At 37.8% G+C, this 18,236-nt stretch overlaps 1 protein-coding gene across 3 annotated transcripts in view; it reads right to left on the reverse strand.

Moving 5' to 3' along the window:
* Positions 1-7,201: 7,201 nt before the first annotated feature.
* RNF180 (ring finger protein 180) overlaps positions 7,202-18,236 on the reverse strand; it is a 209,986-nt gene continuing 198,951 nt past the window's right edge. For all 3 annotated transcript variants that reach the window (XM_019414328.2, XM_019414330.2, XM_019414329.2), the window contains one exon: positions 7,202-8,201. In XM_019414328.2, coding sequence (XP_019269873.2) covers positions 8,002-8,201 — 200 coding nt within the window. In that variant the 3' untranslated portion in view covers positions 7,202-8,001. The remainder of the gene's footprint in view (positions 8,202-18,236) is intronic.

Here is an 18,236-nt window from a genome sequence, read left to right on the forward strand (position 1 = left end):
TTTGGAACTAACACTGGATTTGAAGACTTAATACCAAAAACACTGTAAGTCTCTCATTATTTTTTATCTATTATATGTTAAAATGATACCATGTTGAATGTAATTAGATTAAGCGCATTCGAATTAATGTTTCTTTTCACTTTTATGTGTGGCTGTTAGAATATTTACAATTACAGAGGGCTCGCATTATACATCTCTTTGACAGCACTAATCTCAGTCTCTTCTCCTTATTTTTACATATTATATAGATAAGCTTTTTATGTGCTGGTGGCTACAAGGAGGGTTTTCCTTTCTTTATCCACCACCTTATCACATCTTGGGCAGGCGTTGATGTTGTATAAATACTTTCCAGGCGTCTAGAGCCACACTGAGGAAAACGCATGCTGTGGTGGTGGTTAGCTGGAGTTGACAAGCCGTATGAGTGCTGTACCTCTCGTACCTCATACAGGTTTATATGAGATTTTGTGGACTAACATGGGAATTGAAATAGTACTACAATTCTTTTTTTTCCTATTCCAATTTCCAAGAAAAATAAACTTCGAAGATTTTGTGAAAACAACTTGTTCTTAGTTCAAGATTGGTACTATGTTAGGAAACGAAAACACTGTAGAATATGTTGTAAAATATTTAGTGCCTATAAAACATAAGCTTTGAACTGAATACAAAATATTAAAAAATTGACCTTATTATTACATCAAGAATAGCCTTATGTGTAGAAATAGTTTAATTATAATCGAAAATGATATATTAGTCTATAAATCCTTTATTGTCTTTCCCATGTATGTATAAAATCTTTTTGAGAGGTGCCTGCGTGGCTCAGTCAGTTGAGAGTCTAAGGATTTTGGCTCAGGTCATGATCCCAGGGTTTTGAGACTGAGCCCATGTGGGGCTTTGCACAGAGCTTAGAGCCTACGTAAGATTCTCTCTCTCCCTTTCCCTCTGCCCCTATCTCCTGCTTGCCCTCTCTAAAATAAAATAATTAAAGGAGCGCCTGGGTGGCTTGGTCGGTTGGTTGGGCATCCGACTTCAGCTCAGGTCATGATCTCGCAGTCCATGGGTTCAAGACCCGCGTCAGGCTCTGTGCTGACAGCTCAGAGCCTGGAGCCTACCTCAGATTCTGTGTCTCCCTCTCTCTGCTCCTCCCCTGCTCACACTCTGTCTCTCTCCCAAAAATAAATAAACATTAAAAAACTTTTTAAATAAAATAATGAAAATATTTTTGAAATAAATGTAGTAAGGGTTGTTTGATATTAAGGATACTTTGGCATGGTATTCTCAGGTTTATGACCAGAGATACAGCTCAGTGATGTACTCTGAGTAAATGTTACAATTTACTAGCTGGATTATTAAGTTTATAGTACTGTTACACAAAACTGTAAGTAAAATGAGACCCCCTTTCCTCTGAATTGGTATGGAATGGCTTGCTGTATCTAAAAGGTGCAAAAAATGAACAAGAGCACTATTTGAGGATTGAGTTTATGGTAATAAAGTACTTTTATAAAATGCTACAAGAAGTGGCACAGTGATTCAAATTTTATAGGTAGATATCAGTGGTATCATTTTCGGTGTTAAGAAACAAATGCCAAAACGATAAATATTTAGCCTAATTGCTTTAGGTTCTCAGTAAAATACTTTTCTTGGTGTGGCCATATGCCATGATGCTACTAAGTCTTTGGTTCAAACAAAGTAGGGCCCATGAAGGAGGAGAAACAGCCCTACATTCCAGTGGCTAGAAAACTTGATTTAGAATTCAGTTTTGCCTAAGGGCCCACTTAATGACTCATTTTTTTCTATACTATGTTCTGTGGCTGTCAGCTTAAGGGAATGTTAGCTTCAGTTCGTGGCCATTAAGGACTATAGTTGTGGGGCACCTGGCTGGCTCAGTCAGTAGAGCATGCAACTCTTGATCTCGGGGTTGTGAGTTCGAGCTCCACAATGGGTGTAGAGATCACTTAAAAATTAAAAAAAAAATCTTTGAAAAAAAGATTGTGCATGAACAGCAATAAGGCATTTGTACCTTACTAATATCCTGTAAGAAAGAAAAACTTGCCTATGGCCTTTTTCAAAGTTAAGTTTTTAAATAAGGGAAAGGGAAAGTTTTTAAATAAGGGAAAGACACATTTACTGAGCGCTTGCTTTCACTAGCATTATCTCTTAATCCATAATGTTTTTTCTTTTTATTTTTTATAAATGAAGAAACAAAATTAGATTGGTTAAATAACTTGCCTATTTCTAAATAACTGGTCTTTGCATAAACTGTTTCTCAAAGAACTTTTAGATCTGTTTCCTAATTTTCTCGTGAACTGAATTTTATCCCAGAGGAATCCTGTGAAGGTCTGTTTTATTCAGCATAGTTTTACAGGTGATGAAAATGAGGAAAGAAAGGTTAAGTAAATTTTAGTCGTGGAACCCAGGATGATAATGAGTTCTCTTGATTCTTGCAATTATAATGAATAGTAAGAATTTGAGGTAAGAAGAAATGTAACAGTATATTTTATATCTCCAGATATGCTATTATTAGTTATAAGGATAATCTCACATTTGTTCTATTCAAGTGGATTCTAGATAAAGATATGAAGGTCAAAGAGGGGGTAATGGGAGAAAATAGGGAAAAGAGGAGAAAGATTTTTTTCTAAAAAAAGGAGAAAAGTTTGATTTGTGGATTTTAAATAAACTACTGACATATTGCTGCCTCGACTTAAAAACCCACCAAGTAATTTCAGAAGCTTATTCAGTATTTATATAAAATTATTTACAGCACAATTCCTTATAATTCCCATATTATCAGATAACTGGTATAGTATAATTCTCAAATGCCAAAACAATGAGAAATTTATCTTTTGGGAACACTTTTTAGATGACAGAAACGCAAGATTCATTACCTTTTCATTTGCATTTTTTTAAGTTCCTTGTTTTTCTAAGTGTGGCTCATGGCGGATCTGTACTTCCTGGCAGCTTATCAGCAATGCAGAAACTCAAGCCTAATCCACACCTGAAAAATACGCACTTTATCAAGATTTAATGTAGGTATATGAAGGTTTAAGAAGTAATGTTGAGGTTGACTTTTGGCCTAGGTTGATTGTTACACTCTACTTCTTACCTTTAGATATTGGGCTCAGAATAGACATTACCAGCAGCATCTATTTAGTTCTTGAGAACTTGTGAGTCAGGACTGTATACTTTAAAAAATATATATTTTGATATTTCAGCATTTATTTATTTTTGAGACAGAGAGAGAGAGAGAGAGAGAGAGAGAGAGAGAGAGAAAATATGCAAGTGGGGGAGGGGGAGAGAGAGGTTTGACACAGAATCTGAAGCGGGCTCCATGATCTGAGCTGTCAGCACAGAGCCTGATGTAGGGCTCGAACTCACGAACTGTGAGATCATGACCTGAGCCAAAGATGGATGCTTAACTGACTGAGCCACCCAGGCACCTCTATATACTATTTTTTTTTAATGATGGGTTAAAATTTCTCTGTATGAGAAAATTAAATTACATTGTGACTACACCATTATGTTTTAAAAATCTATGTAATTCACAGCTAGGTACCTATTCTGTTTTAAGGCAAAATGAAAAGTAAAGGACTGTAGTTTACTATTATATTTCATATAACAGTATATATCATAATGTTATTAATTATAGTTACTTAATTTCATTTTTCTTTTTCCCTCAACAAATGGTAAGGCCTGCTTCTAAAACCTAAATGCCTTTCTACCTCCTTATCCAAATACCTGACCTGGATCGATTCTTCCCCATCACTTTCCTCCCCCCTATTCGAGGGACAATGCCAGTGGCTCAGAGCACTCTTTTCCTCACGGTGCCAAGATGTAACCTCAGAATCCTTCTAAGTAAAGGTAAGCACCATAGATCAATCTAAGTTGGCACACAGGATGAAAGCTCTTATCAAATACAGTACTGCGTATTGAATAGTGTCCTGCAGATACCAAGTTTTTCGTTAGTGTAAGCAATGAAAATTGTTATAGACAAGGAGCAAGTAGTTCATTCCTGCATTCTTGATTTAGATAATCTCTTATTCCCAGTGCTCCTTTTGCAGTATTAATCACTTCTAAGTTTGTGTGACTTTGGTCACATTACTTCTCATCCTCATCTATAATATAAGGTTAACATCATCCTTTTCAAAGAGTATTGAGGAGACAGGGTAATGTGACCAGCCAAGTATCTAAGAGTGGTTTCATAAATATATGTTATCTTTTCTCACTTGCCTTTTCCTCTTTATGGTTTTGTTGGTGGACAAGGTGATGCAGGTAAAGCAATTAAAATATTTTCCAGGTTCTTTCAAGAGCAGTATCATCTCTTCCTATGCTGTCAATAACAAAAATGCATTTTATTGAGCAGTCTTTGTACTTACTAGATATTCTTTGGATGAGGTTTAGACTTATAAAAATGTGAAAGAGGAAGAAAAAAACTAAGAGGACTCTGTCTTAACAGCACTTAATTTATTTACAGTTATGTATATAAGGAGAAGTAACCATAAACTTGGTGACAATGGTCCAAAAACTAATTTTAGAAGTGTTGAAATAAGACCAACAATTCTCAAAGTATATCTATTGCATGATATGAGAGATCCTAAACAAAAGTGGGAATGTGAAAGAATTTGTTTTTCTGACCCTGTAAAAGAAGCAGGATTATAAGATAAATGCACATTGAAATAGATACATATTGTTCTCATAGGATGTTAATACCATGTCCTAAAGGTACCTCTTAATGATGTTCATCATAAGATCTATGTAAAAACTGAAATGTATAAAAGCAATTCTTACTATAGGTGTTGTCTTCAACAAAAAAAAGGAAAATAAATGCATCCTGGAGAAAAGCATACACTGATAGAACTTACTGAGTGCATACACTGAGAATTACTGAAAATCAGAAACTTTTCAAGAAAGTGAAAGTTGAGCATAAAATATTCAGAATCTAAGGAATACTGTGCTGTATGACAATGTCCTCTGCCTTCAACTGCAGAATTCTATGAAGAGTCAAAGACTAATTGTCATTGCATGTAATCAAAGTATTCTCTTTTCTAAGACATTCCTTAACAAATGATCCAGATAAAAATTAAGTTTTAAAAAACCTCTGTTTTCATTTAAACATACAGAGGACATTCAAGTGATAATTTCATTAATTGGCTTTTTTTTTTGGTCATGCCATTCCAGGTATCTTGGAAGCAAGATTCTAAGGCAGAAACGAAAGTGATACTGGCTTTGTTGCTATATTTAGCTTTTAATACTAGAGTGGGTATTAGTAGTATAGCAGACTGAGAAATACTAGGTTTTTTTTTTGTTTTTTGTTTTTTTTTCCTATTCTTGAATTTGGTGATTCAAAGTGATAGGGTCTTTGTATAACAAGTTCTGTTCCTTTTACATTTTGTCTAATTTAGATTCCCCTCTCTTCTAATGAGTATAAAATGAACTGATCTTGGCTTGTGAATTTTTCTTTTTTAATCAAGCAATAAATTACCTGCTGAAAGAATTAAAAAATGTAACTTAGGTTTGGCCATTTTTTTAAACACATGTCTGAGAGTATTGAAAATTAACCTTCACAGTAATTGAGCTCAGTAGAAACAGAAATTGTTGAGAGACATAACTCAGAAAATTAAACCTATTAAATAATATTAATTAGGGCAAATGTTGTACTTGATTAGTTTTAGGATTTTTCTTCTTTCCCTTTGTTCTTTATTGGAAAATGAGTTTGTGTGATTGATACTGTGAAAGACACCAAACAAGAAGAACATAAAATTTGTTGTCACTCTAAAGCTCATACGTGTATTTATTTATAAATTTATTAATCATCTATTGGTGGCTACTGTGTGATAGGTACTGGCAGAAAATGGTTTCTTTTCATCTCAGCTTTTATCTGGCTTCGAATAAACTGTAGCTGTAGGGAGCACTGCACTTCTTAATACTTGGCAGCTTTTAGCTCCATTTGCATACAATTTAAATATCTTGAAGTAAAATTAGCAATTTATAATTTTCTAAATTTACTTTTAATTTTAATATGGCAAATGATGTAATTCTCAGATCAAGTTAATAAGAGTCATATATAATCAGTCCATTTAGTGTGTTCCTCTAGACTATGGTTTCTTTTTTCTTTAAGGGTATTTATTATTTTTAAGGGTGTTATTTTTATTTGTATTTGGTTTGTAGATACAGATCTATAGACTTATTATCACTGAATGAATAAATACATATTGGGAATCAAATCTGTTCCTCTGATAAATCTGTATCTTTTACACTACCTACTTTGCTTCACATAATTAGAATCAACTTTTAAGTTTAGGAGAAATGAAGGCTTATTTGCTAGGGATGGTAGGCCAGGAGTTGCTTGGGAAATGGCTGGAATTTATTTTAAACTTACTAAAATACCGCCCCCCTCATAGGTGTTTTGTTAATTTGCCTTCACTTTGAGCAATACATTAGTGATTATAAATACCGATTTTTATTTCTGTAAGGTAATACTGAGCTTTGTCAATGACATCTTTTACCAAGATAGTAGTTATATGTCACTAGGCTACAGCATAACTTACTTACATATTTTAATACATGAGCAAAAAATTGATGGTTCTAAACTGTATGTAGTTTACTGCTTTCTAAATTTGATAATGTCTTATGTACACTGTTGTTTTCTTTCACTGTATCATTCTATCCTATTTCCCAGAACAGCACATGCCATCAGATAGCTGTTTTTACTCAAATACAGTCAGTAGTAATTAGGCCGAATTTGGACTTTCCCTAGACTGAACTCTGGAAGCCTTGTCAGCCACAGTTTGGATGGTTATATTATTTTTTAAGTGCCATGACAGGTTCACTTACCTTGTGTAAAATATGCGTATTGCATGATCAGAAATGTGATGACATAGCGTAGGAATGCTGGATGAGTGGTTCCTGTGTTCTCATAGGCTACACAAAGACCACGTGAGTGACTGAAATAAGGAAGCTTATTTCTTTGTGCTTTAGTTTTCTCATTTTTGAAACTGAGATGCTTGCCCTAATTGTTTCCTATACTGGGATAGTTCAGATTTCTTTTTTTTTTTTTTTTTTTTTTAATTAAGGGAAAAACTAATTCCAAGGCTTATGGCAGAATACTGTAACAATAAAAAGAAATGCCAGGTTTTCTTCGTATATGTCATAAGCCTATTAACAGCAGTTCCTTATTTCAGATATTAAATCACCTTAAACAATGAAAAAAAATTTAAAAGCCACTTTTTATTGCACATTTACAGTATATTTGACAATCTCTGCATTAAATTACTAAATTAGATACATTTTGGACATGCACTGCTCTTTTAGACTACTGAAAATTGGTAAATTTTTTATATCCTCAAATGAGTAATCCTGCAATTCGGAAAGTTAATATATTTCTCTTTCTATTGGTGGGGATCAGTCTCAGATTTTTTGCATTTACTATTCTGTTCTTATAATAATAAAACATGTTGTACTAATGCTAGCTATTATTAGGTCTTTGTAAAAAAACAGCCAGCTTTCCTGATAACAGAACGGGAAATAAGCAGAGATAATTGGAAACCAAAACTGAGTATACCCTGCTAGATTAGTTCCCAGGAAATATAACTTATCTTTAATGCACATAATTTGACTAAGAATAAGTGGCAATTGGCTAAATATTTTGTCAATAAAGATACTATCTACCCAGATTATAATTTTGTCTTGTATTTTTACAAGGAGGGGAAACCTCAGTCTTTACAATTAAGCATAAAACTGGTATTGTAAAATTAGAGCCCACAAATCCTAAACCAAGAGGAACTAGGAAATCAACAGTGCATCACTGCTAAGTGCTAGACAGACTAGTTCCTGAATAAACCTTAGTTTGTTACATGAAAAACATTAATAAATAAGTCCATTGTTCTCAGACTTCCTATAAACACCAACAATTTATACAATGCAACATTATAAAATCTCATTTCAAAAATGTTTAATTGTTATCTACATCATTTGTGATTGTTCAACTGTAGTAAAGTATGAAAATTCCTAAAATGGAAAGAAAAAATAGCAAAGAAAGCAAAAAACAATGAATCCAATGACCCAGTTCACTGAATAAATATAGATGATCACCATATCCATGTCAAACCACCATCCGCGGCTGTCATCCTCAAAGTGCAGATAATCCATTCTATGTGCACCATGTGGGAACTGCCTCCTTGTAACTGGGGCTGCACGTCTGTGGAAACCTAGAAGATGTATGAACACATCTTAACGCTCACTGAATTCAGACACATGCTCAGAAAGGAAGCTACTATGAACAGAGGGTATCTTGATTCTATTGAGTGGTAGGTTGTATTCCTGACATTCCACCCCCCCCCCCACCCCTGCTGCCCGGCCCCCGCCAATGATAAGAACTATGAGAAGTCTCTTCTAGTTGAGGGTTTTTAGGGCAGGAACAGTAAAATTAGCAGAGTATGGGATTTGGAGTCAGGAGACAAGCCTTGTTCTGTCACTTTCTTGGGCAAGTTATTTGATCACTTCGGGTCTCCCAATGTCTCATCTACACCATCTAATAACTTGATTACCTTTGATCCTCACAGATTTTTAATTTTTTTTCACATGAGAGCATTTTCTAAGTTTAAAAACTTGTTCAGGTTTTATTTTCACAAGTGCTCTCTGTAACTTCTGGTCACTAACTTAACCTTTGATCTTTTACCGTAAGAAGTTCATTGTTATTTGAGCAAAATTCTATGAGAAAAATGTCTCATACATGGGAGACGTGAATGTGGAACGTCTGGGCTAAATCGAGATGCTACCAGGTACTTGTGCAGTGGACGTGATTCTATTCCCAGTCTGAGAGTGAGTGAGGCCTCCCTACTTTTCACTTATAGAAAATAGTTGGTTCTTTGTTAGATTCCATTACTTTGTGTATTGATTGGCTCTAGCTGGGTCTTCATGTTCTTGACTGCTCTTTGCAGGGTACGTCAAGAGAGACGTGAGCTCTAAAATGAAAGCACTGCTTAAGAACATGGGAGAAGGAAAAGACAATTCCGATAACATGGGAGTGCATAAAGAAAATCATATAAATGAAAACAACGGAAACAGGAAGTACCATTTTACATCTCATTAAAAGGTATTTTAAAAATATAACCTCCTTATACGGTTAAAGTCACATCAGTGGTTGAAAGGAAGACTGGATGAAAAATGCAACCAGTTATTTTAGTCAACTCCAAGTGCTAGCAAATTATAAAACTAACCAACCATCAAACATACAAAAAAATACAAACAGACCAAAAATCCCCTACTATATCCTTTTGCCTCCCAGGGCTCTGAAAGTGAACTATTTGCACTATAAGAAGACAACTGGGGGGGGTTCCGGAAGATGGCGGCGTAGGAGGACGCGGGGCTCACAGCGCGTCCTGCCGATCACTTAGATTCCACCTACACCTGCCTAAAGAACCCAGAAAACCGCCAGAGGATTAGCAGAAGGGAGTCTCCGGAGTCAAGCGCAGACGAGAGGCCCACGGAAGAGGGTAGGAAGGGCGGCGAGGCGGTGCGCGCTCCACGGACTGGCGGGAGGGAGCCGGGGCGGAGGGGCGGCTCGCCGGCCAAGCAGAGCCCCCGAGTCTGGCTGGCAAAAGCGGAGGGGCCGGACAGACTGTGTTCCGACAGCAAGCGCGACTTAGCGTCTGGGAGGTCATAAGTTAACAGCTCTGCTCGGAAAGCGGGAAGGCTGGAGGACAAAGGGAGGGAGAGCTGCTGAGCCCCCGGAGGGCAGAGCTCAGCTTGGCGGGGAACAAAGGCGCCAGCGCCATCTCCCCCGCCCATCCCCCAGCCAAAATCCCAAAGGGAACCAGTTCCTGCCAGAGAACTTGCTCGCTCCGCGCAAACACCCAACTCTGTGCTTCTGCGGAGCCAAACCTCCGGCAGCAGATCTGACTCCCTCCCGCTGCCACAGGGCTCCTCCTGAAGTGGATCACCTAAGGAGAAGCGAGCTAAGCCTGCCCCTCCAGCCCCCGTGCACCTTGCCTACCCACCCCAGCTAATACGCCAGATCCCCAGCAACACAAGCCTGGCAGTGTGCAAGTAGCCCAGACGGGACACGCCACCCCACAGTGAATCCCGCCCCTAGGAGAGGGGAAGAGAAGGCACACACCAGTCTGACTGTGGCCCCAGCAGTGGGCTGGGGGCAGACATCGGGTCGGACTGCGGCCCCGCCCACTAACTCCAGTTATACACCATAGCACAGGGGAAGTGCACTGCAGGTCCTCACCACGCCAGGGACTCTCCAAAATGACCAAACGGAAGAATTCCCCTCAGAAGAATCTCCAGGAAATAACAACAGCTAATGAACTGATCAAAAAGGATTTAAATAATATAACAGAAAGTGAATTTAGAATAATAGTCATAAAATTAATCGCTGGGCTTGAAAACAGTATACAGGACAGCAGAGAATCTCTTGCCACAAAGATCGAGGGACTAAGGAACAGTCACGAGGAGTTGAAAAACGCTTTAAACGAATTGCAAAACAAAATGGAATCCACGATGGCTCGGCTTGAAGAGGCATAGGAGAGAATAGGTGAACTAGAAGATAAAGTTATGGAGAAAGAGGAAGCTGAAAGAAAGAGAGATAAAAAAATCCAGGAGTATGAGGGGAAAATTAGAGAACTAAGTGATACACTAAAAAAAAATAATATACGCATAATTGGTATCCCAGAGGAGGAAGAGAGAGGGAAGGGTGCTGAAGGGGTACTTGAACAAATTATAGCTGAGAACTTCCCTGAACTGGGGAAGGAAAAAGGCATTGAAATCCAAGAGGCACAGAGAACTCCCTTCAGACGTAACTTGAATCGATCTTCTGCACGACATATCATAGTGAAACTGGCAAAATACAAGGATAAAGAGAAAATTCTGAAAGCAGCAAGGGATAAACGTGCCCTCACATATAAAGGGAGACCTATAAGACTCGTGACTGATCTCTCCTTTGAAACTTGGCAGGCCAGAAAGGCTTGGCACGATATCTACAGTGTGCTAAACAGAAAAAATATGCAGCCGAGAATCCTTTATCCAGCAAGTCTGTCATTTAGAATAGAAGGAGAGATAAAGGTCTTCCCAAACAAACAAAAACTGAAGGAATTTGTCACCACGAAACCAGCCCTACAAGAGATCCTAAGGGGGATCCTGTGAGACAAAGTACCAGAGACATCACTACAAGCATAAAACATACAGACATCACAATGACTCTAAACCCATATCTTTCTATAATAACACTGAATGTAAATGGATTAAATGCGCCAACTAAAAGACATAGGGTATCAGAATGGATAAAAAAACAAGACCCATCTATTTGCTGTCTACAAGAGACTCATTTTAGATCTGAGGACACCTTTAGATTGAGAGTGAGGGGATGGAGAACTATTTATCATGCTCCTGGAAGCCAAAAGAAAGCTGGAGTAGCCATACTTATATCAGACAAACTAGACTTTAAATTAAAGGCTGTAACAAGAGATGAAGAAGGGCATTATATAATAATCACAGGGTCTATCCACCAGGAAGAGCTAACTATTATAAATGTCTATGCGCCAAATACCCGAGCCCCCAGATATATAAAACAATTACTCATAAACATAAGCAACCTTATTGATAAGAATGTGGTCATTGCAGGGGACTTTAACACCCCACTTACAGAAATGGATAGATCATCTAGACACACAGTCAATAAAGAAACAAGGGCCCTGAATCATACATTGGATCAGATGGACTTGACAGATATATTTAGAACTCTGCATCCCAAAGCAACAGAATATACTTTCTTCTCGAGTGCACATGGAACATTCTCCAAGATAGATCATATACTGGGTCACAAAACAGCCCTTCATAAGTTTACAAGAATTGAAATTATACCATGCATACTTTCAGACCACAATGCTATGAAGCTTGAAATCAACCACAGGAAAAAGTCTGGAAAACCTCCAAAAGCATGGAGGTTAAAGAACACCCTACTAACGAATGAGTGGGTCAACCAGGCAATTAGAGAAGAAATTAAAATATATATGGAAACAAACGAAAATGAAAATACAACAATCCAAACGCTTTGGGATGCAGCGAAGGCAGTCCTGAGAGGAAAATACATTGCAATCCAGGCCTATCTCAAGAAACAAGAAAAATCCCAAATACAAAATCTAACAGCACACCTAAAGGAAATAGAAGCAGAACAGCAAAGGCAGCCTAAACCCAGCAGAAGAAGAGAAATAATAAAGATCAGAGCAGAAATAAACAATATAGAATCTAAAAAAACTGTAGAGCAGATCAACGAAACCAAGAGTTGGTTTTTTGAAAAAATAAACAAAATTGACAAACCTCTAGCCAGGCTTCTCAAAAAGAAAAGGGAGATGACCCAAATAGATAAAATCATGAATGAAAATGGAATGATTACAACCAATCCCTCAGAGATACAAACAATTATCAGGGAATACTATGAAAAATTATATGCCAGCAAATTGGACAACCTGGAAGAAATGGACAAATTTCTAAACACCCACACTCTTCCAAAACTCAATCAGGAGGAAATAGAAAGCTTGAACAGACCCATAACCAGCGAAGAAATTGAATCGGTTATCAAAAATCTCCCAACAAATAAGAGTCCAGGACCAGATGGCTTCCCAGGGGAGTTCTACCAGACATTTAAAGCAGAGATAATACCTATCCTTCTCAAGCTATTCCAAGAAATAGAAAGGGAAGGAAAACTTCCAGACTCATTCTATGAAGCCAGTATTACTTTGATTCCTAAACCAGACAGAGACCCAGTAAAAAAAGAGAACTACAGGCCAATATCCCTGATGAATATGGATGCAAAAATTCTTAATAAGATACTAGCAAATCGAATTCAACAGCATATAAAAAGAATTATTCACCATGATCAAGTGGGATTCATTCCTGGGATGCAGGGCTGGTTCAACATTCGCAAATCGATCAACGTGATACATCACATTAACAAAAAAAAAGAGAAGAACCATATGATCCTGTCAATCGATGCAGAAAAGGCCTTTGACAAAATCCAGCACCCTTTCTTAATAAAAACCCTTGAGAAAGTCGGGATAGAAGGAACATACTTAAAGATCATAAAGGCCATTTATGAAAAGCCCACAGCTAACATCATCCTCAACGGGGAAAAACTGAGAGCTTTTTCCCTGAGATCAGGAACACGACAGGGATGCCCACTGTCACCGCTGCTGTTTAATATAGTGCTGGAAGTTCTAGCATCAGCAATCAGACAACAAAAGGAAATCAAAGGCATCAAAATTGGCAAAGATGAAGTCAAGCTTTCGCTTTTTGCAGATGACATGATATTATACATGGAAAATCCGATAGACTCCACCAAAAGTCTACTAGAACTGATACATGAATTCAGCAAAGTTGCAGGATACAAAATCAATGTACAGAAATCAGTTGCATTCTTATACACTAACAATGAAGCAACAGAAAGACAAATGAAGAAACTGATCCCATTCACAATTGCACCAAGAAGCATAAAATACCTAGGAATAAGTCTAACCAAAGATGTAAAAGATCTGTATGCTGAAAACTATAGAAAGCTTATGCAGGTAATTGAAGAAGATATAAAGAAATGGAAAGACATTCCCTGCTCATGGATTGGAAGAATAAATATTGTCAAAATGTCAATACTACCCAAAGCTATCTACACATTCAATGCAATCCCAATCAAAATTGCACCAGCATTCTTCTCGAAACTAGAACAAGCAATCCTAAAATTCATATGGAACCACAAAAGGCCCCGAATAGCCAAAGTAATTTTGAAGAAGAAGACCAAAGCAGGAGGCATCACAATCCCAGACTTTAGCCTCTACTACAAAGCTGTCATCATCAAGACAGCATGGTATTGGCATAAAAACAGACACATAGACCAATGGAATAGAATAGAAACCCCAGAACTAGACCCACAAACGTATGGCCAACTCATCTTTGACAAAGCAGGAAAGAACATTCAATGGAAAAAAGACAGTCTCTTTAACAAATGGTGCTGGGAGAACTGGACAGCAACATGCAGAAGGTTGAAACTAGACCACTTTCTCACACCATTCACAAAACTAAACTCAAAATGGATAAAGGACCTGAATGTGAGACAGGAAACCATCAAAACCTTAGAGGAGAAAGCAGGAAAAGACCTCTCTGACCTCAGCCGTAGCAATCTCTTACTCGGCACATCCCCAAAGGCAAGGGAATTAAAAGCAAAAGTGAATTACTGGGACCTTATGAAGATAAAAAGCTTCTGCACAGCAAAGGAAACAACCAACAAAACGAAAAGGCAACCAACGGAATGGGAAAAGATATTTGCAAATGACACATCGGACAAAGGGCTAGTATCCAAAATCTATAAAGAGCTCATCAAACTCCACACCCGAAAAACAAATAACCCAGTGAAGAAATGGGCAGAAAACATGAATAGACACTTCTCTAAAGAAGACATCCAGATGGCCAACAGGCACATGAAAAGATGTTCAACGTCGCTCCTTATCAGGGAAATACAAATCAAAACCACACTCAGATACCACCTCACGCCAGTCAGAGTGGCCAAAATGAAGAAATCAGGAGACTATAGATGCTGGAGAGGATGTGGAGAAACAGGAACCCTCTTGCACTGTTGGTGGGAATGCAAATTGGTGCAGCCGCTCTGGAAAGCAGTGTGGAGGTTCCTCAGAAAATTAAAAATAGACCTACCCTATGACCCAGCAATAGCACTGCTAGGAATTTATCCAAGGGATACAGGAGTACTGATGCATAGGGGCACCTGTACCCCAATGTTTATAGCGGCACTCTCAACAATAGCCAAATTATGGAAAGAGCCTAAATGTCCATCAACTGATGAATGGATAAAGAAATTGTGGTTTATATACACAATGGAATACTACGTGGCAATGAGAAAAAATGAAATATGGCCTTTTGTAGCAACATGGATGGAACTGGAGAGTGTGATGCTAAGTGAAATAAGCCATACAGAGAAAGACAGATACCATATGGTTTCACTCTTATGTGGATCCTGAGAAACATAACAGAAACCCATGGGGGAGGGGAAGGAAAAAAAAAAAAAAAAGAGGTTAGAATGGGAGAGAGCCAAAGCATTAGAGACTGTTAAAAACTGAGAACAAACTGAGGGTTGATGGGGGGTGGGAGGGAGGGCGGGGTGGGAGGGAGGGCAGGGTGGGTGATGGGTATTGAGGAGGGCACCTTTTGGGATGAGCACTGGGTGTTGTATGGAAACCAATTTGACAGTAAATTTCATATATTAAAAAATAAAAAAAAAAAATAAAATAAAATAAAATAATACCGACAGCAAAAAAAAAAAAAAAAAAAAAAAAAGAAGACAACTGGATCTAAACAAAAGTGTTTGGTAAAGGGACTAATTATACCAGGAATTAAATACAGTCAATTAGCATTTAATAATGGTAGGTGTGAGCGTGTTTGTATGTGACTTTGTGTTTGTCAGTGCTTATGTGTTTCGGTTCCAGAAAAACCACTGGCTTTAGCTAAAGAAAACATCATCTGTATAAATAAAGGGACCATCTAATGGAAACACCATGGGATCTTTCCCAGGCAGTTGGTGGCTCTTCGATTTCAGTTTTCAGCTGGCATTGTTTGAGAGCTACCTTACAGCATAAGGAAACATGTGTGCAGGGGGACTTGACACAGAGTGCATTAGACCTTCTTTTGGGGGTGGGGTCCTAAATGCAGAGCATTTTGGGAAAGCATAAACGGCCCAAGATGGTCCAAATGCTGAGTCCCAATTTTAGCTGATCAGGCCAAATGGTCATTTGCATTGTTATGTGTTTATTTTGTGGATTTTTTTTGGTCCCTCCATTGAAGGCAGTTGCCAGGCAGTGCCTGAGGTTGAACATCACTAAGACTGCAACACCCTACGGGCGCCAGGAGAATGTCTTGTAGACAGGTGGTTCCTGGTTCCTAATTCTCAGGTCAAGGTGATGAGAGGGTGACAGGATCATTTTGTGGCAGCCTGGTGTTTGTACAGTTGGGTGAAGATATCCTTGTAGATCAAAGCCCCTGGGGCCTCAGCCTCAAACGCAACTACCAACAACCCACTATCCAGCAAAGTTCCACCAGGGAACCAAGCCAGGGACCCCGAAAGCTCACAGATATGTATGGCACAGGCCACCCATTGACAGTACAGGCTCCTGGACTTGAGATTCCTCTGGGGTGGCTGGTGGTGGATTCCATTGTGGCTGCAGCCCCATTTCTAGCTCTGTGTAATACACACAGAAGTGCCATCCCCAAGGGTACAGAGACCTTCCAAACACTCTGACACAGCCTTCCTCCTACTTTATTAAGGGAACCATTCTTCCACATGGCTCCCTAGACAAAGCTAAAGTCCCATTTGTTCTGAGGCCACCCTGGCCAGGCATGTTTCAGACATTATAGCCCACTATGTTCAGGCAGTGTAATAGACACTTGCACTCTGTCTACAGAAGCTTTGGGTAGATCTGTACCTATAGAGATCTGAAAGAAGGACAGGGTAGGGCAGGGGAGATGTGGAAGGATTTTAGGACTAGATCTATATCTACAGAGAGATACATGCAATAGAACTCAAGGGAGGGCTCAAATAAGGAAATCCAAAACTTCTAATCTCCCAGGGTACAACATTAATATTTTGAGGCGGAATGAAAAACCAAGGAAATAAACTGCCAGTACCCACCTTAAAAAAGTGATAGTTCTTTTATGACTAAATGAAATATATATCTTAGAATTATTGTATCTCCTTGTAAAATGTTGTCCTTTTTCTTTTTAATATGTGCATGCTAATTATTTAGAGCTTGAGTATTTTGGTAGTTGCTAGTAACTCTGGTGATAAAGGTTTTCTTAGTCTCAAGCTTGAAGCAGATTGTGGTTCACCATTCTTAACAATGGAAGAAATGTTAAAAATTAGGCTCTAGATCAGGCTGCTTATTCTGATGGCAAGGTTACACTCACTTGGGTATTAGTACAGTTATTTAAAGTCAAATTTCTTGGATGATGGACAATTCTAGATTACTGTTTATAGGTTTTATTTTACATTTTAAAATAAAAATTGTACATATTTAAGTTGTAAGACATATTCCATATAAAGGCACGTAAAAGCCTACTCTACTGGCGAATTTCCAGTGTCTCTTCTCAGATGTATGATCTGCAGATATTTTCTCCCACTATAGTGGTTGCCTTTTCATTTTGTTGTTTCTTTTGCTATGGAAAAACTTTTTAGTTTGAGGTAGTCCCACTTGTTTTTCATTTTTTTCCCTGAGTTTTGTGGTTATAACCAAAAATCATTGCCACAGCTCATGTCAGGGAACTTAGCCTCAATGTTTTCTTGCAGACTTTTACAGTTCCAGATCTATTTAACTTTTTTGAGTAGATTTTTGTGTATGGTACAAGATAGGGGTCCAATTTCATTCTTTTGCATGTGGCAATCCAGTTTTCCCAGCAACATTTATTAAAGAGACTATTGTTTCCTCATTGTGTATCCCCGGCACCCTTACTGAAAGTTAGCTGGTGGTATATGTGTCTATTTTTATGCCAGTACCACACTGTTTTGATTACTATAGCTTCGCGATAAAATTTGAAATCAGGAATTTTCTTTCTCAAGATTGCTTTGAGTATTTGGGATTCTTGAATGGTTCCATAAGAATTTTGGGATTGTTTTTTTCTATTTCTGTGAAAATGCCCTTGGTATTTTGATAGGGATTGTGTTGAATCTTTATATTGCTTTGAGTAGCATGGACTTCTTAATATTAAGTTTTTTAATCAATGAACATGGAATAGCCTTCTATTTAGTTGTGTCTTTTCCAGTCACTTTTAATATTTTCAGTGTTGATTTATAGATTATATTTACTTGTATTATGTGGATTATAAACATAAAATTTTAAAGGATGAGATAAAGGTGAAATGATATTTTAGGATAAATTAGAGGGCCATAGTTCAAATATATTTTTAATAATTTATGTTTTTTGGCTAACTTCCTATAATATTTTATATTATAATTAATTTTTATAGCCGACAGAATGTTTACACTAGGATGATGTGTCATCCCCTCTACTTTTTTTGTTTGCCTTATTAGTATTATCTCTAATCTGATTTCTTAATAGAATTCTTTTTTTAATATTTATTTTTGAGAGAGAGAGAGAGAGCGAGCATATGAGCAGGGGAGGAGCAGAGAGAGAGAGAGACAGAATCCAAAGCAGGCTCCAGGCTCTAAGCGGTCAGCACAAAACTTGACA

This window comes from Panthera pardus, unplaced genomic scaffold (genome assembly GCF_024362965.1).
Source record: "Panthera pardus isolate Hobbes unplaced genomic scaffold, ASM2436296v1 HiC_scaffold_2, whole genome shotgun sequence".
NCBI lineage: Eukaryota > Metazoa > Chordata > Mammalia > Carnivora > Felidae > Panthera > Panthera pardus.